Genomic DNA, 23,893 nt, shown 5'->3' on the forward strand with positions numbered 1-23,893 from the left:
AGCCAAACGTGTTAGCTCCGCACTCCAGACATGCTCCTGCCTGGAACAGACAGGAGATATTGGCTCTCCAGGGCCTGTGAGAAGAAGAGGCTATACAGGAACAGCTACAGACCAGTCATGGAACCATGGACACCTACTAAAAGATTGCACATGGGATGGAGGAAAAGGGCCACGACTGGGACCAGCAGCAGTACTGCATTAAGGAAACTAACAGCAGTAGACACACCACAAGGCCAGGGAGGCCTCCGGTTGATCTAATGCTGAGCCACTACCCCAGCTGCTTTATAACGAGCTGCCTGCCAGACTTGGTAGAGACCCCACTATAACCCAACACAGCTCCATGGACACCTTCCAAGAGCCTGAGACACAGATCTCTGCCACAAACAGTAACGAGGAAGGAATGACACATGGGGGGGGGGGGGCGGTACAGAGGCACTCCAAAGCTGACGTGTCAATAAGCATGTCTTATGTAAGACTGTTATGGGAATAAGGGAAGGGAGCCTGAAACAGACGTTTTGCTTTCTGCTGTTACTGTAAATACAATAACACACCTATCTGTTTTACCTGTAGCTGCTACTGTTGTGGCCTTGAGAGATGCCCCCTTCACACCACGGAATGCCTGCTCCTGATGGGGAGGAGAAAAAAGTGGACTAGGAAGAACACATTCACTGAGATCTTGCAAGCCAGTGCTTCATTGGATCATCTGGAGGGTGAATGTAGCAGACAGCCTGGAGGCGGGGAGAGAGGACAGGGAAAAGGCCCAAGAGTCCCACCAGGAAAAGGAGAGGGAGATGCACCAGGACATAATGGGGCTTCCCAGGCTGCAAATAGAAATGCTGCAGACTCTTTTTGACCTACAAGTCCAACAGTCACAGGCTCGCTCACTTTGCAAGGGAATGCAGAATTCCAGTTCAGCCGCTACTTACACCCCCCAATGTTCCATTTAGCATCACAGGCCACATGCTTTCTCCCCACTCTATGCCAACGATGGCATGGAAAGTCACAAGTGACCTGAGAGCGCCATAGCTGGTGTATGCAGAAATGGACCAGAATATTTTCTGCTCTTCTAATTTTGAAGTTCTTTTCCATTAATTTATTTTATAAGTTTGCATTGTATTGTTTTTATTTCTTCACAACGGATACTGCAGCATGCCTAACACTACTCAAAGCACATATTACTTACAATGAAATAGGACCACAGAACTCAGAGATTCAGTGAAAAACACAGTATAATAATTACAAATATGCAGTAAGCACTGCAAAGTTCTTAGGGCCATTAAAAGACAGTGTGATATTAATAAATGTACTCCAAGCACTACACAACTTCTAACATGCCCAGAACGTAAGGGCCAAATAGACCACAGTCCAGCATAGCACATTACTGTGGCTGACCATTAAAATCCTCTTCCCAGGTCTCCCTCAATCGCATAGCTCCATGTTGAGCTCTTTTTTTGGTCCTTGGGTGTGACTGTTCAAACTCAGCTGACAGCTGCTTCACCCCTGCCCTCCACCTGACAACATTTTTCCCCCTTTGTCTCACGAATATTATGCAGGACACAACAAGCAGCTGTAACCACTGGGCTCATTTTTCTCACTGAGATCTAATTTAGCGAGGAAGTATCCCAGATCAGCCGGTTACATCTATTCTCCTTTCCAGAAATTGACGACGCTCTGTAGTTATTGGCCACACAAATGAAAACATCCTGAAGACAAACAACTAGCACAACGACACTCATGCAATAAATCCTCCTGCGTGAACCTGGCAACAGCACAGATATCGTATTTTCACCAGAAAAGATTACTGAATGTTTTCTGACATATCAGGCCTTAACAACCTTCTCCTCTACATCAGCTTACAGAAATTACTACTTCAAATGATTATTGGAGAGGATGCCAAGCAACAGGATGAAATTAAGAAAAAAATTAGGCTGAGCAGCAGGAAAGGTTTCCTGATGGCGAGATCTATTAGACTGTGGAATTACCTCACACCAGAAGTAGTGGTAGCTCAGTCAGTTGGGACATTTAAAATTAGGCTGAATAAAACATTGCACAACATACTTCAGGGAATACGTGCAGGTGCGCCGGGGAGATGGGACTAGATACCCTGACCGTTCTTCCATCTCTAACTTCCATGATGGTATGAAAACACTCTTCCCATACTTACTTCTCACCTGTGCAAATTCTCTCTCAGGCCACTGCAATAAAATAACATTAAGACATTTCTTCTCTAGGCCTTATTATGCTACCCCACTAGCCCACAGCCACTTGATAATGATTTACAATAGATGTTTCTGTTCTGCATTCATTTCATCCTGGAGACCTTGTAAGCCAAAGAACTGTTCTAAAAGCCCTAGCTATGCCTGTATTAAAGGATACAACTTGCATTAGCTCCCAATCCAGTATGATGTGGACATGAACAGCGGTACTAAAAACAGGATACTGGGGAGAAAAACATAGCCTGCAGCTAGCTCGTAGCCAAAAAAAAATAACTTTGCTGAAACCTGAACATTTTATGTATGTTCTTTTGTAAACGCACAAAACTTACCAAACATCTGCTTCACACATTTCCCGATACAAAGCTGCTTTATATTCTGCCAGAAAGCTGCCCCAGCCCTAGTAGGATGTCTTGTGACAGCTTCAGAAGCTGCAAGCCCCCTGGCCTTATAGAGCTAAAGAATACAAGACCTAAGCCATCTGGATATAGTCACTAGATTACCTCTATAGCCATTCCTATTACAGCAAAAACACACAACATGTTTGCTACCTCACAAAGCCCTCCTGTTTTAAAAATAAAAGTAAAGGGTCCTTTGGGAGATCCAAAGGACAGGAGCATTGGAGGGCTGTTCAGACAAAGGCATGCCATTTTCTGATTCAAGAGAAAACTACAGTGCTCAGTATACCTATTTCTCAATGCAACTACAAATAGCACATTTTAAAGCTAAACTTCATAGTAAATAACTTGTAAAGCTAGCTGGAAACCCCCTGTATAATGGAAAACAGAAGCTTAACATGAGATCCACAATTAATCTTAAGAAGAAGATTTCTGGCTCTAAGGGCCCAATATATTCTAAATACTTTGCATCTCTGTCATCCTGGGGACATCACACTATGAGGAGGTAGAAGCCAAAAGACAATGCCCCAATATCATTTGACAATTCAACCAAACAACTCTTCAGCACTTTTGCACTTTTAAATTAATCTTCCTGTATATGTTTCAAAGTGCAGGAATACTGAAAAATGTAAGAGCAAATAATACCTCTCCCCCATGAAGTTAAAGCTGATCAAATTCTATTAACGTAAGAACATAAGTCCATACTGAGTCAGACCAGTGGCCATTGCCAAATGCATCAGAGGGAATAACAAAACAGGGCAAATATCCAGTGATCCATCCCCTGTTGTCCAGTCCCAGCTTCTGGCAAACAGAGGCTAGGGACACGTCAGAGCATGCTTTTGCATCCCAGCACATGCTGGCTAATAGCCATTGAGGGACTTATCCTCCAGGAACTTATTTAATTCTTTTTTGACCCCTGTTATAGTTTTGGCCTTCACAACATCCTCTGGCAACAAGTTCCACCGGTTGATCGTGCATTGTGGGCAGAAGTACTTCCTTTCATTTCTTTTAAAAATGCTCTTTATTACTGTCATTAGGTGATCCCTGATTCTTCTGTTACGTGAAGGGGCAAATAACACTTCCCTATTCACTTTCTTCACACCATTCAGGATTTTACAGACTTCTTATCATATCCCCCCCACTCCTTAGTCCCCTCTTTTCCAGTCTCAAAAGTCCAAGTCTTTTTAATCTCTCTTCATATGGCAGCTGTTTCATACCCTTAATAATTTGTGGTTGCCCTTCTCTGTACCTTTTCCAATTCTAATATACCTTTTTTGAGTTGGGATGACCAGAACTGCATGCATTATTCAAGGTGCAGGCATACCAGGGATTTGTAAAGTAGCATTCTATCCCACAGGATACTTGGCTAGATGCACCATTGGTCTGACTCAGTATGGCCATTCTTCTATTCTTAAGCTGAACACAACAGGAGAGGTAAGCATAGAGTTTCAGCTTTAGCTCTGAATTTCCCATTTTGTTTTGTTTTAAATTAAAGATCAAAGGAAGAAATAGCACACATTTCATTTTAGCTAAACGCATTTCCCTTTTGCTCTTTATGATAAGCCAAGTTCAATGGTCCGTTTCTACCTTTCTCACCAGTTCTGGCCCAAGATGGTGGATCAGCTATAAGCAGTTCAGTGCCATTAAGGGGTCAAAATCCTATAAGATAGAATCTGAACCTGAACCCCAGACGTAAATTCTAAATCTAACCTAGATCCTGACAACATTTCCCCGTACCATCTTTGATTTTCACAGCCGACTTTTTAAAAGGGGCGTGGGAGGCTGAGAAGAAGAGAGCAGCTTTGCCTGTTGATGAAACGCATAATTTAAGAATCCTTCACACTGGAATTGTTTGTGTTAATTTGCATTCATAGCCCAATGGTTCTCTCCAAGTGGTTTCAATGCCTAATGAGAGCACAGTCCAATAAGAACCATCATGTAGTAATAAAAACCTGAGTCGGCACTCTTATACTAGCCCTGAAAGTCAGAGTCAAATCCATCCTGCAGCAGTACAATACCTAAACTGTACACCAGCTAACTATTGTTGCATTTGGGGAGGGACTTTTGCACTCCTGTCAGTGGAAAATCAACAAACTGAATTAAGTTTTGAATGCTTGTGCTCCCCAAAATTTACTCCGATTGAGACATTGTGCCCCCGAGTCCAGCCTAGAACACATGAATTCATTACAACCTCAGTTTGTGACTCTGTCCTCATTAAAAACAAGCAGCAGATTTACAGCAACCTGCCAGTTAAAAATGTGTTTGTTCCCACAAGGCTTCTACTGTGTTCTTACAAAGGTTAACTCAGCCAATGAAGGCAGCTGAGCAACACATCAGCACACTCAGACCATGATTGCAGACACACTAGGGCCAAGCAATAACAGCATTTCCACTCAAAACTCAAACTATCATATTGTCTCTGCTCCTCTAATGAGAATAATTTCAGCTTCACAGATACATATCAGTAACTTTCTTTACTATTACAATTTATAATTAATCTTCACAGTCTATTATAAATCATTCGAATCGTGTTTACTGCTCCGCCGGTATTAAGGATGATATCCTGAATGGTCTAGTCAATGTAGAAATATGCAATGTTTAATTGAGAAGGAAGTCTATGCAACTATATAGGATTCCAATGTTCCTGTCCTTTGACTACAGTTCCAAATCTAAATAGATTCCAGACACATCCCAAACACTTGTTCAGTGAAATATAAGCCACCAGAAATATTATCAATCAGGTAAATACTAGGGAAGATATCTTAAAGTGATGAGAATCATATACAATGGTGGAGCGAAGCACTGTTTATTAATCTATACACTAAAATCTTAACCTATATACTTAAATCTTCAGTGTAGCTACATAGACCATATTTTTAGTGCATGAACAGTATGAAACCTTTGTAACTGAATGACATAAATGTGCATGTGTTTACATCATACTTATTAGGTCTATAAAAATAACTTGCATGCGTGACATGGAAATACAACAAATTGTAAAAAAGCACAGAGAAAAGCAGAAGCTTTTTTAAAAAAAAAAAAAAAATTTAAGAAACATAAGTCAAACTTAATGCATCCTATTTATCACTGGTAAAGGGCACCACTCCCTGGACTGTAAATTATTTAAAAAGTGAATAGGTACTAAAGCAGATAGCACTGAATTTAACAGATTTCTTAGCATTCATGAGCCAAAAATTTGCTAAAGCTTTACAAAGAAAGATAATGAGTTGTATAATTTATGCAAATTAACTAAAGCTGATGCATCTTCTAGAAATAACAAAATGCAATATTTATTTGATGTGCTTTTTGGAGTAAAACATGTAATTGGAATTTTTACCCAGCAGGTTCCTACTCTTTTGTTTATTAATAGTTTCATTATAGAACACCAAACACAGAAGGAAAAAAACTGTTGCATTTACTGATCTTCTGTTTCTCTAAATATGATTTTTTTTTTAAGTTGAAATCTGGGAATTAATTCACAACTGAATCCACAGGTAAAAAAAATTGGATATTGCTAGATAAGTTACTTAAACTGACAATATTCATACTGCATATATAAAATGTTTATGGATCTCGGGTGTTTAAAATCATCCATAGATCTCTACTAACACTTATTGTTTAAATTTCATCACAAAAATCCTTAAGTGGTTACACAACATTTTTCTCCATAGTCTTTCCAGACAGGTTACTGGCACATAACCTGGAACAGCACAGGATCCTGGTTTTTTGTTTGGTTGGTTGGTTTTGTTCTTTTTTTATTCTCAGCAAGGAGAATAATTTTATCAAAGGTATGCATTTTTTTTTAAAAATTGTCACTATACCCAGATGTATTAAATGATCATATCAGCAATCAAACATGATAGCGATTAACATTATTGTATTAACATTAAAAACGTAAGGAAAGGTCATTAAGCACATTAACAAAGTTTCTTGAAATACTCTATCACACACTTTTTGCTGCTTAAATGTTTCCAAACAGCTATTGGCTTACCATTATTTATCCTTTACTAAAATTCAAAACACAAATATTTTGAAACAAAACATACCAATATAAAAATTCTGATTCTTAATCTTGTTTCATAAACCTTTGTGCATTATAATACATTGTTGATACAATGAAATAAATTGCTTTGAAAAAAGAACCTTTGCTCTGTTTTAGTTTCGAAAGTTCTCCTATATCAGGAATAGATTAAGCCACAGTAAAAATTCTTTAACCCACTAACTCGTGCAAAAACCAACAGCTAGATTAAAGCATCTAAAAGAAAGAACAGAGGGTAATGTACTGAATTTATTTCATCTCACCTCCCTTAATCATGTAAAAACAAAATAAAAAAATGTTCTACATTCTGGTTTGTGTCCAACACAATGTGTGAACTAATTGAGTGTAAAAAACATTGCTTTGCATTATATCAGCTAAAGTAAGTTTAACAATTGTTCTTTCTACCCTGGAGCTCTCTTTTATTTCTGGTTTTGTTATAACTCAGTCCATTCACAATATGTCATTGGAAGTACTATTTGCAAAAGGAACTATAAGAAACAGATTCTTTATTTCTTCATGAATTCATTTTCATTTCCCTCCTTCTAAGGCTCCTTCCATTTACCAAGTGATTCCATCTGGAAGCCTCAAAGTAACAATTTTATAGACTAAGTTGCTATCCATAAACAAAACAAACTTTTATCAGGTAGCCAGTTAGTATAAACTGGGTATTGCCTTTTTATAGGAGACTGAATAAAATGGGATGTAAACGCTGTACTGCATTGTCTTGCATTTCCAATGAACATTCACTAATCTGTTTTAGCAAACAGTTTAAAAGCTCATCTCAACTACTGTGCTCTACACTGAAAAGCTAACACTTAGGTATGAATTCCTCAGTAGCCTGGGGTCCCAGGTCAGTAAAGCACTTAAGCATATACTTGACTTTAAGCATACAAATGATCCTATCCTTTTTTTTTTTTTAGGAAAAAAACACTTAATCATGTGCTTAAAGTTAAGCACATACTTAAGTCCCAGTTAAGTCAATAGCATTTAAGAATGTGTGCAACGGCTTTGTTGAACAGAGACAGATCACACACACTTAAAATTCAGCATGCGCTTAAGTCCTTTGCTAAATCAGGAGAACTTATTGAGAAAGCCAGCCTAGGCTTCAGAATGACAGAAATGATACAATCCTCTTTTTTTTCCATACCCATGGAAAACAAGCATCATGCCACAAAGACCCTAACATACCAGTCCCTGCAGATTCATGCTAGGGAGAGAAATTCTGTGAATACTGGCTGTGCCCAGGCTGTAACTTGCTCTTCTGGACCAAAAATGTCTAAAGACTGATGCATTAATGTCTTGACATTCAGTGCTGCCTGCTATCTATTTTCTCCTCATACTCCAGTGACTAAAAATAATAACTGATAACCCAGTGCATCTGGGGCATATAGATGCCATAACCTCTACATCAGTATTCCAAAAGATACGAGTTTGTGCGAAATGTCCAATTTCATATATAAGTTCTACCTGGAGATTTTGTAGAGAAGACCTTGATTTCTGGTTAGGGCAGGCCAGAATACTTCTAAGGAAAGTAAATAATAATTTAGATTATTGCTAAATTATCTTTGTTAGTGTGTATTTTGTCAGCACATTGAACATTATGCACCAATATACTGGAAAGAAGGTGCATTTCAGTTTGCGCCACCTGGAAACAAAACAAAGGATTTAAGATATCACACAAATATCAATAAACAAATATCGAATCCCCACACAATGTATTGTTAACATACAAACAAGGAGCCTGTGGATTTCTTCATTTCCTTTTTTAAAAACATAACAGTGGATTCACTTAGCCCGATTCTGACTCACTCACACTTGTGCAAAGGAGGAAGAACTCCACTGAAGTCCTCAGAGTTAAACAACGTAAAGAGAGTGTAGGCGGAATCTGAATCAAGCCCAGTATGTTGTTGCATCCATCTCTTTGGGAAGGAGACTTTGCTAAGTTCTCAGCCACATGCAATAGCATATTAAGAAGTGTTACCAAAGTGATGTTTAGCTACATCAGGAAAAGCTGGCTTTCCTATGATGTAGCATTGTTTAATGTGATGCACTTTGGCCAAAGTGCATTAAAACACAAAAAAGATCTCTAGAGTTTAAAATAACTAACCAGAAGTTCTACCTAACAAAGTGTAGTTTACACATCTGTGTCACCAACCTTTCCCACAGTAATTTGCTCAAATTAAAAACCTAGTAACAGTTTGCAAACATTCTTCTTTGGGCTTTTACTCAGAGGACCCCTAGTGGATTTAATAACCATCATAGGTCCCATCCAAGAAAACAAAGTAAATACCTTTAAGATTCCCACTAAAAGATCATATGCATATAAAAAACATTCTGATCTCTACAGGATCTTAGACTCTGAAACACCCAGCTATTAAGAAAGCTTTTTATTGTTAAAAAGTTATAAACTGTAAAACAAGCTATCATAACTAAGGGATTAGGCATGTTACGTATTTGCTGAAGGATTTTAAAAAAAGACCTTTCATGTGTATAGTGTGTTAGGAAGAACTGTCAGAAAGCACAACCATTCACTGTGAATTTATGTTACTATAAGTGAATACATTAGGATCCCAGTGTAGAAGAGGAATTATTGATATGTATGTTCCCTTCAGAACTGATTCTCAGGAGAGTCATTCCAGATTTAATAATAATCCATATTCTCCTTCAGAAACTGTAAACTAGCTCCTTGATTTCCCTCGCACTGCCATAGAGATATGAATCATTAAGATGTTGTAATGACCATAAGTTCAGTATATCAAACACCACCTAGAATATTTAATCAAATAAATTCCAAATAATCAATTCATGAAGAATCAACATTTTTACACATTTGTAATAAGCGTCTACCTGTCAAATCCATCACTAAAGATGGATGTAAATTATGGCAGCAAAGATTAAAGTAACAGGCACCAGTTTTCTTCCACTATCACGTAAATACTTAAACATGCAGAAATAACGTGTCCTCTTCATTATAACTATTCCATGGGGATTTTATTAAATTCAGTGTGTCCAAGCGCCTTTCAAAAGACTCCATGGTTAATAAATGCCCTTGCTACAGACTTTCCCTTTCCCAAGTTACACTTGCTATTTTAATCCACTTTCCATTTTGCTCTGTTCTAGCTAGTCTGTACTGCTTGTTATTTGTTACAGGCTGACAAGGTTCTCAGCCCTAAACAGAACACAACCGATAGCGCAGTCCCTGCGCCGGTCACAGGGGTGCATCTCTTCGTCAAGGACACCAGACAGGCCATACCCACGCAGCAGAGAGGAACTAGATAGGACATCTCAGGGCCACTGGGCAGAGATGCCAAAATGCCAGGATAGTGCAGGAAGGCTGTCTTTGAATCTCAGTTTGCTGTCACATTCTAACCTTTTCCTGCCCCTCCATGTATCATTGTGTGGGAGGTGTTCTTTGCCTCTCATTGACTGGCCTCAGTTCAAACCTTCTCTATGCTTTCCAGAGCAATCTTGCCTCTATGGCTGCCTGGCTCCCTCCTCTTCCCCCTCCCCGCCCCCCCCCCACACACACACAACCGCCCCACTGCCTCCCTGTAGTTGAAGTATATTGAGCTTCCAGGATGCTGAGGGTCTGACCAATTGTCTTGTTGGCGGGGGATCAGGAAGGAATTTTTCCCCATTGGGTCAAACTGGCAGAGATGTGATAGGTTTTCACCTTTGTTGCAGCGTTAGGTGGGCACAGTTACATTAAAGGAGAAAGAATGGAAGTTTAAATGTTACAAGATAGTAAATATTGGAATGTTCTGATTGTCGCAACTCGCACTGGTCTCCATGCGGATAATGGCTCTAAAAGGCCTGGGACTGTGCCTGAAAGGAGAAGGGGAGACCTGAAATCTTCCAAGACCAAGGCTTCCCTTGGTACCGTTTAATCTCCTTACGGGGTGGAGGGGAAGGAGTGGGAGAGGATTCAGAAATGAGTTGGGTTCTAGGGACAGGCTGAAGAGGCCGTACCCCAAACTTCTAGTTAAATGGTGGGAACCTTGTAACTGCATTGGACCGAGGTAAGTGCCTGGTATGTGAGAAGGGCATTGGCACACCTCCCAGTTGATAAATTAAAGTTGCAGCCTGCTTCTTAAAATCCATCCCTGTGTCTGTCTTTCATTCCTGCATATCCTGATCCATCCCAAACCAAACTCAAATGCTAACATATGCATGCATTAACACACTCTTCAGTCCTGTTTATCTCTTCAAGAGGAGTAGCTGACATGGCAGAGGAGCAAGCACCCTTTGCGATGGAGGGGGCTCTGTGATCAGTTCACTACAGCTCTAAAATACTACATTGTGACAGAAATTAGAATCACAAGAACAAACTGCAAGGACATAGCTAGGGAAAAGTTACTTCCTCCACTGTGAATCACAGCCGACTGCAACCACCCCATCTCAGTCAAGTTGGGAGGATATGCAAAGGAAAAAAATCAGATGAAAGTTAAGCCAACAGAAGTAGAAAAATAAAAAGGAGATTAAAAAAAAACACCTAATAGCGACCACCCAGAATAAGTTTATGCAAAACCTGTCACTTCTTTGGGGTAGAGTTTGAATGTTTTTTGTTTGCAACACTGTGCATGTGTGGGCATGCACATCTGTGTGTGCATATTAGTATCAGAAGTCTTTCACCTTCAACTCTATCTTCTTCTCCAAGCTGGTCCTACTCTATTTTCCTGGAATGCATTAAGCAGCCTGACTAAACAAAGCGATCCTAATTAGTTTGCAAACTACATAGCGCACCTCTGATGGTGAGTAAAACTCATGTAAATTAAAATGAATTGGATCAGACTATCCTAGAAATAGTTTTTGAGATTAGCGTTGCTTGAATATTTCATCTCAGAAGTTGCTTCCCCTTCCAGGAATAATTTAGCAATAAATTGTACTGACAATAGCAGCGAACTGAAAGATGTAAAAACAATCTATAGTTTAAGACTGAGTGAGGGACTGTTTTACATACTGCAGAAAAAGCCCATTTGTTCACTTACTAAGAGAAAAAGGTGGTTTGTTCTTAATAATAAACGATGCTAGTATCACCAGCGTGATACAGCCCATGTAATGTGTATGCTGCATGTTTGGACCCAAATGCTAAAGCAGTCTTTTGTGAATGTTGACACTGATGTTTCAGAGTTTGTATAGAACTTGAATACTCTAAAATTTCCATACATGTCCTTGTGGGCTAATCTGTAATAATGTTAAGGGACTGTTATGATAATAATTAAATACAAGTTCTGCATACAAAATTGGAATTCTGCAGCTCTCTCTCCACAAGGGAGTTTCTTGCTTAATAAAACTCAAATCAAGTTTTAAAAAAGGAAAATCACAAAATTTAACATATTGTAATATATGAAAACACATCCTGGGTGGATAATGGTCCACTCTCTATATATGTATGGTCCCAACAAATCTCAAACTAGCAAGGTCAAACTCGGTTGATACTTTGATGGGAAACCCCCAGTAAGCACGAGGTGCTGCTGAAAGCAACCTTGGCAATTCAGTAGTGGCACCCTTCTCTCTCAGTCAGCCTGGCCTTTCGGGGCACCCCAAGGCTGGGATATCTTTCATGTTACACTGAATTTCTGAACTATGACAATAAAAAATCCCACTGAACTTTTTGTAAGATTTGGGGGTCAATACCATTACCTTGGCAAAATTTCAGCTTGGGTAATTACACTCCGCTTTCTTACATACTCATCCCTCCCCAGTAGTTTCAACTGAATTTAGTGTTGTTCTTTTATTGTTCTAAACAGCTGTATAGCATAGTTGTAAACTGTTAAGCAGCTGCTCCCATCAACCCAGAGGTGGCTGCGTTTCAGTAGTGGGTAAAATGATTACAATATATACCTTGCCTACTTCACAAGTACATTGTTCAGCTAATTAATTACTGGAAAGTGTTTTGAGAGCTCAGATGAAGAGAGCTATTGGAATGCAAAAAAATATTAGCAGCAAACTCTTGCTACACAGAGTTAGCATTTTGTTCCATAGCCATAACTTCCATGGCATTTCAGATACCTATGTGTGTACAAAGACATAACTGTAAATTTAGAGCAGTGTCAGTCGGGAAATATGCTATTGCTATTTCAACACACCACTTACTATTATTTATTAGTTAAATTTTTTAATTATGTGAATTGATTAGCAACATATCACCGGGGATCCTAACTAAATTAGAAATTAAAGAAGGACTATGGATTTGGATCTTGAAAAGAGATATTTAGGAAAGAGCAAGTGAACTTTTCACTGTTGGTTTAACCAGAATTTTCTAGAGGATAGCGTACCAGTTTAACCAAGAAAGTAACCGGAAGAAACAGTGACCAATGATGATAACCTAGACAATTTTTTGATTAGGAAACTTGTGGAATTATTCACCATCACCCTGACATACAAAAGAAGAAATTAAGCAAGTTTTATTACATTTTCCAGCTTTACTGAAGTTGCTTTACCTGTATTCTCTATATGCACCAAATTCTCCTCTACTGTGTTAATCAACACCTAGAAAATAAGTAATTGATCTAAACTCATTTCAAAAGATTTTTTCTTCAACCAAAAGCTAAAATGAGCACAGCACAAAGCATGCTGAGGGCATTCAAGAAGTAATTCATAATAAAAATACACTAAATATAAAACCCTTTTTGAGAATTTGCCTGGTCAATAATTTCATTGCCAATTTTGTTTCTCCTTTTTGCCTATTAACTGCCATTTTCAAAACTTGACTTGGATCCTACCAATGTTCTTGGCTGATTTCTTTGTAAGTATTTTTCCATCAGCAAGAAGTATGATACCTATTTATCTTCTGACTGCAAGCAGACCTGAAATGATCTGGCAGTGCCACAAGGCAGACAGTTATTTCATGCCCTGTTAATTCCTAATGTGGTAACTACAATATCATCCCAACTTTAGAAGGAGCTTTTTAAAATCTGTTCTGTAAGTGTCCAAGTAAAGAACATCTAATTCTAATTGGAATGAGATGACAAACGTAAGACCACAACTCCATACCTCAAACAACAAAAGATGTTGTGAGTTAAACTAGTAATTAATCGAGAACTTTAGACAATATTTTATTTTCTGTGGGTAACCTTTAGAAGTCACAAAAATGACGATGAACTTTGTCTACAGTTCAGACTGAAGGTTGTTACTGGGGTTTAAGATTGCGAGCCAAATGACCTAGCAGGCAGCTGCAAGACATCGTCCTACAAGAGATTAGATAAGGAGTGAGTCAGACTGTTTTCAGTGCTTGAGCTGGATGATGTGGGCCTGGGATTATCCCAGAGGCGGGCGAGGCATTTCCCAAAGACACTAGAAGATACAGGACACATCACTTGCAAGCAGAGGAGTTGCAAATGATTTTACAATCCTTTGGAATGAAGATGCTTTTCCAACTACAGGATGAGTATAGAGTCGTGCCCCTGCCATAAAAGAGAGGGAAGGAGAGGGATTGGATAAAATGGGTAGTAATCATATTCCCTACTTAGGATGGCTACATTTTTTTTTTTTTTGGCTACTACATTGGGAAAATATGAACAGCCCTTGCTAAAAATCAGGCAGGCTTGGGAGCCTCAAAGACTCACAAAACTGAGGCCATCTAATGGAAAAATTATAGCAATGTTGATACTTAATTCTACCCACTTAATAGAGAAGACAGTCCCTCCCTCCATTTATTAGCCCAGGGCAATACAACCATAGCACCATATGTAATAATGCTGTAAGCTGCATAGAGCCAACATTTAAATGTTCAGCCCAGCATGCAGGAGCAGTGGAGAAGGCTAATAGACTTGTATCAAGATAGGCATCTCCTATGATTAAGGACCTTGTTCTATATCTTTATTAAAGAACTGATTAGATCACATCTGCAGTAGTACAAGGTCTAGATTTAGTCAGCCTAGTAGAAAAAATGGTGGTAAGTAAATTGGAGAGAGATCAGTGCAGAGCAACAAAAATGATAAGCAAAAAAGGAGCAACTACGTTAGAAACACTGGCAAGATTTGAACCATTTAATCTTGAGAAAAAGTATCCTGACAGAAATATTTAAAAATTGCTAAGGGTTATTAAAAATTAAGCATGGTAATCCATATGATGCTGCTTTACTGAGCAGAATTAAGGAGCACAGGAGGGAACATATATAAGAAGAGTTTATAACCTGATTCTGCCATGCGTAGTCCAGGTAGGTAGTATTTCAAAGCACATACAGCCCAGTGGCATGTATCAAGGACATTCTGGGTGTGTAGCAGAGGACTCAGAGGCCCCTGAAGCACTTCATCCCTTCCCACTGGGCTCCAGATGCTACACAGCTACAGGATGCAAGGTTTGCACCGGAGCGGGAGGCCAGGCGGACCAGATATATAGTGTTCCCCACAGGAGCGTCCCCAAGAAATAAGAGTGCAACCGGCTAAGCTCCTCTGCAGCCTCAGGTCCCTGGAGGAAGCAATCAGGGGGAATCCCTGTTGCCACAAGAACTCAGCTAAGGGACACAGCAAATGAGGAGGCACTGGGGTATCCCGATATAAATAGCCCTCAGCTTTATCTAATCCCCCAGGGTTGGGGCAGGACTCCTGGACTTTTGCCTGTTTCCTTCTCCACCATGGAATAACGCATAGGAATTTGTGTTCTCTCCCCACCCCACCACCACAGGGCCGGCAAGAGGATTCTGGGGCTCTGGGGTCTTCGGCGGCGGGGGGTCCCTCCGTTCCTGGACCCACCGCCAAAGTGCCCCAAGGACCCAGCTGCACTTCAGCGGGGGTCCTTCCGCCCTGGAGCAGAAGGACCCCCGCTGGCGAAGACTGGGAGCGGAAGAAGCTCCAGGGGCCCGGGCCCCGTGAGAGTTTTCCGGGGCCCCCAGAGCGACAGAAGGGCCCTGCTCCAGAGGCCCCAAAAAACTCTCGTGGGGGCCCCTGTGGGGCCCAGAGCCTGGGGCAAATTGTCCCTTTTGCCCCAGATGGGGGGCAAAAGGGACAATTTGCCCCAGGCTCTGACCCACAGGGGCCCACCCCACCACCACCCCACCCCAAAGGGACAATTTGCCCCAGGCTCTGACCCACAGGGACCCACCCCACCACCACCCCACCCCAAGACCCACCCCACCACCAATGCCATAAAGGGTGGATCTGGCCCAGTGAAAGCAGCCAGATTTCAGGCTAAGGTACTTCACAGAGGGACGGAGGATGGCAGAATGTGGACTGTAAAGAACTATTTTCAGGACATTCTATTTACCTGCACTCTGCTGGTACTCACACCAACAGGCACTACTCCAAAGTAAACGTTACACTTAAGACAAAATCTAAACACCCGATGTATATACCAAGTAGTTATATCTACTGACAGACACTAGCCAGCTTCACATAACTTCCCCATTCATCTTAATCAAGGCCCTATCGACTCCAGAGCCACAGAATTTGGTCTTTTTTTAAGATACCATGGAATTCAGCATTTCTGTTGTGGAATCCACCATTTGTTGTAGACAGGTGCCAAACGTTATATTTTCAGTCTCCCTGCTCCGCCTACTGCTCTCCAGCTTTCCCTTCGAGTGTGAAATGCATAGCCCTTGCACTGTTTCATGGAAGTAGACAGCAGGGGGTCAGGGAGCCAGAACTGGAGTCCAAATTGCAGGCAGAGAGTGAGGGAACCAGAAGTGTAGACTGGCAAGCTAGGAGCTTGGAGAACACATCAACAGGCAAAATGCATGTAGCCAGGAGATGAGCTATCCCTTCCCATGGCACACATGAGGCAGTGTGGGGGAAGTTGCCTAGAAACCACTCAGGAGCCACAGCCCAGGAAGTGAAAGTGGTCTAGCTGATGATCTGAGAAGGAAAAAAATCCATCCTCAAAAATAATCATTGAAGACTATAGATAAGGCTGTTTGAGTTCCTGCTTGAGTATGCAAAGGAAACATACTGCATCAAAATACCTTCCACAAGACAAAACTCTGATTCACACACAAAATGTGCCAAAACAGCCAGTTAATTAATTCCTACAACTAGCACTGTGATACAGAAGCAGACGTATTTGAAATGATTAATAGAATTCAATATACAACTACATAAAGCATTACAATAGACTATTGGTATAACAAACTTAGAAAGAGCATCCTGCATCTGCTGGAAGCCCTAGATGAAATCTATTTAATCATGTGAGCCATGTTATTTGCAATGACTTTTTTTTTTTTTTTTTTTTTTTTTTAACATTCAGGATTCCCAAAGTGAATTATGATTAAATGGTTGTAGATCTAAAGAGTCTTCTGTTTTAGTACAAAGTAGAGACCTAAATAACATCCAGCTCCAACTGTGCCGACACCTTGGAGAAGAATTTTCATCCTTTACGGGTGAAGTTGCTCTTCATTACTGAAGGGATATGAAACTTTAGGAACTTGAAGGATTAATTTGATTCTGAATCTGAATCCTTCTCATGGCATCAGAAGTTGCTCATGGCACAAATAAAACTATCCCAACTTTGGGCCATGCTGTGCATACCCGCTATGTTGTTAAATTCCATAAGTTTTCCTTCTCTGAGTATTGTTCTATGAAGAGATTATTTCAGTCAGATCTTTTGGCACATTCCTTCCGCTGCCCAATGGCATGATTGCCATGACCAATGCTCAGGCTTCATTCTTAACACATGTCCAAATACTTCTATTCCCTTTTCTGGATAACTTTAAAGATAAAGGGTTACTGAACTATCTGATGGATCTTGGCCTTTGTTATTCATAGAATCTACGGTCAGAAGGGAGCATTGTGATCATTTGGTTTGATCTCCTGGATAGCATGGGGCAGAGAACAGCCCCAGGATAATTTCTAAAGCAAATCTTTAAGAAAACATCCAAATTTGATTTTCAAATTGTCATTGATGGAGAATCCACCATGACACTTGGTAAATTGTTAAAATAGTTAAATACTCTCACCATTAAAAAGGTATGCCTTATTTCCAAATAAATTCATTCCATGTAATGGCTAGTATTTTTCCAGTGCATTTGCTTTCTAAGGCTTTTAGATATCTGTCTGTATCTTTATTGCCTGCTTTCACATCCATATGTTAAGATGGAAACAACATTTGAATTGAAGATTCAGTGATTGATCTTTAAGTTGCCAATTTTTGATAACCAAATCTTCTTTAAGCTGTAAGTGCCTCTGTCACCTTGCCAATTTGTGATGTTATTTCCTTCCGGACATCCCCACTGGCTTGCATGTTACTGTCAACATATGTAAATTAACTCATTTCTTGTATTCCTTTGCCTTCTAAAGTAATGCTTGGGTAGGGAGTTGCTGGACATCTCGTTAGATTTGTTTTTCCCTTTTTTTGCAATGCTGCAGTCTTTCAGTCTTCGCATGAGTTAAATATTTACCATGTTCTTCCTTTAACTCTGCCTCAATCACATCCTTTATTCTGCTGAAGAAGAAAACTTAACCTATCACTGAAAAGAGTGCAACATCGCACTAGTTGTAGCAATTGCTTTAGGTCACCTTTCTTTGGTATTTTGACTATAATGCTATTTTCCTTTGTTCTGGAGGCTTTTCCTGCTCCCATATTTGTTGACGAGTTCAATGATTTCATTGATGGTCTCATTATTGCAAGCTTTCAGCACTTCCCTAGTGACTTGAGCTTCATCTGCAGCTTTCCCAAGTTTTAACATTTCTATTGAGTCTTTCACGTCTATGTTTGTGATGCGAAATGTTATGTAAACGTTTTGCCCAACTATCGTTGTGTTCTTTAACTGGAGGTGTCTCATTTCTTTGTCAAAGCCGGTACTTTGTGTTCTTTTGGTCTTTTTTGCACCTCCTGAAATTGCTCCATCTGTCGCTCTCTTTTTCTGTTGCTAAAGTCTTTCCTTAGTCATCCCTCACAGACACTTCAGCTGACACAAACTTGCCAGTCAGGACTTTGTTGAGCTGATTAAGTGTTTTAGTCTCACCTCTTTCAGCAGCCTCTCGAGCATCTTTGGCATTCCTCTCCGTGTATTTCTTTTTGTCTCTTCACACACTGCCTTTTATCCTCTTGTATATAGATTTTTGCTGCTTCCTTTCTCTGGACACATTTTTGAAGAGTTTGCTTTGGCTAGTTTCCTTTCTTTCACGTAGCTGCATGTGATTTCACTTATCTAGACTTTAGGCATCCTTGTCTGAAACTAGCTACAGTTGTTGTGGAATCTAGGATATCAACGTACATAGATGGTCAGTCTAGTTCCTAGTCACTCAGTCTGGGAAGTTCCAAATCACTTTATGGGTATCTTTGGATGGTAATAGTGTTCTGCCAATTATGAGCCCTAATGCCAAGCACATTTCTACCAGTCTTTCACCATTTTGATTTTGAGAACCAAGGCCACGCTTGCCCATTGCTTTGTTTACCTGATATGAAACTTGGAAAAACTTTCCCCTGCTCTTCCATCCAAATTTATCAGCCCTCCAGACCCACAGCAGTGACCCCTGGCTCTGCCCTTATCCAAAATGAGAAACAAAGAGCTCATTCTGTTTAGCTTATCAAAAAGAAGATTGAGAGGTGACTTGATTACAGTCTATAACTGCATAGAAAACACTGGCTGCTAAAGAGATCTTTAGTCTAGCAGAGAAAGGCAGAACAAGAACCAATGGTCAGAAGTGGAAGCAAGACAAATTCAAATTAAAAATAAGTTCAAGTAGAACAGTGAGGATCATTAACCATTAGAACAAAAGTAACAAGGGGATTGTCAATTCCCAGCACTTGCTCTTTCCAAGTTAAGACTGGGTGCTTTTCTGGAGGCTATTCTTTAGTCAAACAAATTATTGCGCTCAGAACAGGTTACTGGGGTGACATTTAATGGCCTATGATGTAAAGGAGGTCAGAATACATGACCTAAGGGTCCCTTCTGACCTCAAACTCTATGACTACGAAATAGCTTAAGTAGACTCTTTTCACATAATGGGTTTATTTTAAAAAATGGCTGAAGACAAATTGCTATCTATAGTCATGAGTGTCCTAATCAATGGTCACAGCTCTTTAGAATGGCTTCCTGGTGACTGTTTTTGGTAATCTGTATTTTAATGTTCATTGCAGTCAATTAAATCATGCCGTGAAAAACCTGAGCAAAGAGTTTACAGAATTTCTAGTATAGTAACTTTTCTTTGCTCATCGTAATAAAAAATATTGGTATTAGACATTAAAATTACAGAACAAAATTGCATCTCTGGTGTAGTATAACAAACCCATTTTATGCTATTTTAAACATAATAAACTCAATAATGTGTGTTGCAAAACGTAATGATGATAAAGTGCCTAGAAGAAACTCCAGTATGATAGGGTGATCTGTCGAACTCAAGTGGTCTTGTAAATTCAGTAAACAGTAAACTCTGCAACACAATACCAGATGCAGTAAAAATATCTGGGCTCACATTTTCCTTTAGCACATCATTCCTAAAGTACATCTCAAGGCTACAGTAAAACAGGAGAGGATAGTACACTAGGTTAGGCTGCAATACCATCACTATGCTGATTGTATGTCTGCTTCATCAAACACAGATTCTGCAATTTTTTTTAAACTTTCCCAAATTCTGGTCTAGATTGGGATTTAGATGGCAGCAAACTGTCTGATGCTCAATCTGGATAAGAGAGGGATGGTGCTAGTTAGGGACCCGATTCAGCAGATTATTTAAGCATGTGCTTAACTTTACCCACATGAATACTCCCAATGACATCAACAGAATTACTGACATACTTGATGTTAAGCAAATGTTTAAGTGTCTTGCTGAATTTGGGGCTCACTGGTATAAAACAATTAAAGGGAATGTTGCAGGTAATCTACTGCCCATTTTGTTACTAAACTTTATCACTTCTAGATGGCCAGACAGCTGTAGTGGTCAAAAGTTCTTTTAGTTTGCACTTGGCAAACATATTGTGACCATTCCATGCCACGGCACTCTAGACCTTTGTCACTTTTGGATGCGGTTATTGTAATGCACTTGATTTGGGCATCAACATAGATTTACCATTGTTATATGTGCCTAGAGACACTGATTATACACCGCCATCAAGTACAATAGGAGTTATAGCCACATAGCTGAGAGCAGCATTGGGTCTATTAGAACAGGAACATAGTATAAACTGAAAACAACCAAACAATCCCATCAATAAAGGTTATTTAAATATATTAATGACACTGATGAGGCCTCCATCAGGAATGATCTTTCTAGGAAAGGGATGTACACACATGCACATGTGGGGGAGCGAGCGTGCCCCCGCCCACACACAACTCTCTAATCACTTTCCTAGAATGGAGTTTTCCTCGATGCTTGTTAAGCCCTTTCCTCATTTTGATCTTAAGCATGGGGTAAACCTGTCTTGTATTTTGGGGGGCTTAATGATGCAAAGCAATTCATGCGTAATAGAGGCTCAACTATTTGGGCAACCAAGGTCACTTCCCCATTTGGCAAAATTAGAAAATAAAATTAGATTAAAATAAATGCATCTTTTCTCCACTTCAATTGCATTAATATTCTGAATGGGGAATAGCCTTTCCTGATGCAAGATTCAAGAAGAGGCAACTGCTCCAAGGAGTCACTGTGTAGTGCAAACATACGTATTCTAGGAGAGAACTGATAAGCTACATCTGCATCAGGACTTTGAACAGCCCAGCAAAGAACAGCAGAACAATAAGAGGCACTTTCAAAACATGCCTTGAATGAGGGTCCAATCCTGCCCCTGCTGAAGTCAGTGTAAATTCCACTCCTGTTTCCATTAGGAGGAAGATCAGGTCCTTCGAGTAAAATCAGGTCAAGTTACAGTCACCAAGTAGTAAGTGCCTATTCATCATGCAGACATGAAGGCACTGATGCTGACCCACTTCTAAGGGAGAGACGACTTGCAAATGATTAGCAACCCATGCCTGAGATCTTTGCATGCCTTTGTAATCAACTGCTATAGAAAAGTGCACCTTGGAAAAATATTTTCCAACACTTCAATATCTTCAACAACACTCTGACTCCTTAACTATATTCTGATGAAGTGAAGCCACATTTAGATTTTACTAAAAACTATAATACTGCTTTTAGGGGGAAAATAGGAATTCAGCAAATATACATATAGTATTTACAACTTTACATTAACAAGAACAATTAACGGAAGCAGTGCTCTTTCACTGCTCCTTCCCCTGAAAGGCAAACCCTTTGTTCTCCTACCTCCACTCCCTGGACCTTCAGTTTCATGTGATCCTCTCTGGTGGTTTTCCCATCTTTCCTCTTTTTCCAGCAATATCCATCTTTCCTGTATTTCACCTTCTTCCTGTTGTACAGTATCATAGAACCATTCTGTGGTCTGAAAACAAGAAACAGATGAATTACGTAAAGAAACACACTAGAAAAAATTATAATGAAAGATATTTAGACCACAAGGTCTCTACAAAAAAGCAATATCCTACATTTGGCTTAACATAATTTTTCACCTTTGATTGCTACTCACCAGATCAACTATGTTTTGTGGTCTGCAAAAATTTACTTGGGATTTTGTACCTAGTGAATTAAATGTGTCAATGATAGTTATAAAAAAATAACCTGTTAGTACTATCCACTGTCTAACCATGATATATTACCAGAAGGCTGAGCTATGCTCTAAAAATACGAGAAAAAGAAGGCGAAAGAGAAAGGATACTGGTTATTTTATGGTACACAGTCTCACATCTAGTTTTAAAGGAATTTCTACCACATCTTTTAATCTGTCAACCAGGATTAGGTAATAAGAAGGTTTAACAGCAGTTGAATGAATATGTTAGCAAAAAATAAATAGAAAAGGCATTCATTTATATCAGAATACATGGTATTCATTGCACGCACTTTAGATCAATGTTAGACCTAAAATAGCTCTTTCATTTGTGTTCATCATCTTAACTTCAAAGCTACCTGAACACATTTTCCACTTAGGACTCATCTATAGAAGTTTTGGGATATCAATAGGTAACCGTAACTATTTGTCCAATATACATAGTTAATACCTTTTTGGTACACTACAATATTTTATTGAAATGTTTCATCATATGCTAAACTTATATAGCAAAAATGCCATTTTTCCATAACAAAATCACTAAAAAGACACCATGCATCACATGCAGACATCAGTATTGTAGATGGGTTGCAAAAATTTACAGTGGTACATTAGTCACAGTAATTTGGCTTGGAACACCAAGAACAGAAAGAAATACAACATTAGCAGTGGCAGCAGCAACAAACAACTTTCATAGAAAAGCTTTCGCCAGTGACATTTGATAAAGTAAAACTCCTCGACTTTTATAAACAAAACAAATTAACATACAGAAACCACTGAGAAAAAATTGACACAATATACTTCACACCAATTTCTACAGAATTCAATTTTAAAAAAACATTTTTCTGTCTGGGCACCTGTATTTTCAGAAGGAGCCAAGAATTATTTGGAACTAACAAATGCTACTAAACATTTTCAGTGCCAGCAGAGTTTCAATATAGCTCCCAGCCAAGAAAGCTCTTTAAACAAGCCAAATTAAGTGGTCTGTTTTATACAATATTGGCTTGTGGTTTCAAAGCCACAGCAGAGGTGAAAAAAGCAATACTTAGACCCGTTGGAAAAATATCGTCCCCCCTCCCCCCACTTTTATGCTTCACACATAGCCATTGCAACAAGATAAACAGAAAAATATCATCTTATTCAGATTGTCACACTCCAGTTTCTGTAAAAATGCAGAGTGCCACTGTTTGAAAGTGGTTACATGTAACAGTATTTTATTACATAGGAATAATGCAGTAACAAAACAGTAACTGTTGTAAATGGGGTTAATAATAATTCACACCAACGCTGGACTACATACTCAATTAAGTTCAGGTCATCATTATACACCATATGCTATTGACATGTTTCTTCTGAGCCTTACCCCAGCTGAAATGATCTAGACTAAGCTAATATCCTCGTCTTTACTGTATGTCAAAACAAAGCGCACAAACAGTGTGGAGAGACTGTGACAAAACAACATACCTGTTCTCTGCTTCTGCACTTGGTCCTCGCCTTCATGTAGATAAGTAAAGCCACGTTCAGCCTGAAATATTACCTAATCTGCCTCCCGTCTCTTTCCCTAAATAATGCCCTGCAAAGTATACAGTATCATACCCCCATACGGAACACAACTAAGGCCAGGTCTACACTGCGACTTTAAATCGGTTTAATGGCCGATATACCGATTTAACGCTGTACCCGTTCACACGACGTTGTCATTAATATTGAGTTAAACGGCTCCTTAAATCGATTTCGGAACTCCTCCCAGA

The 23,893-nt window shown here is 39.5% G+C and overlaps 1 protein-coding gene across 6 annotated transcripts in view; it reads right to left on the bottom strand.

Moving 5' to 3' along the window:
- The window catches only part of CAMTA1 (calmodulin binding transcription activator 1), an 871,256-nt gene that overhangs the window by 534,132 nt on the left and 313,231 nt on the right, over positions 1–23,893 (bottom strand). For all 6 annotated transcript variants that reach the window (XM_075060206.1, XM_075060205.1, XM_075060207.1 and 3 more), the window contains exon 3: positions 21,785–21,920. In XM_075060206.1, coding sequence (XP_074916307.1) covers positions 21,785–21,904 — 120 coding nt within the window. In that variant the 5' untranslated portion in view covers positions 21,905–21,920. The remainder of the gene's footprint in view (positions 1–21,784; positions 21,921–23,893) is intronic.

The sequence above is a fragment of the Chelonoidis abingdonii genome, chromosome 23 (genome assembly GCF_003597395.2).
Source record: "Chelonoidis abingdonii isolate Lonesome George chromosome 23, CheloAbing_2.0, whole genome shotgun sequence".
NCBI lineage: Eukaryota > Metazoa > Chordata > Testudines > Testudinidae > Chelonoidis > Chelonoidis abingdonii.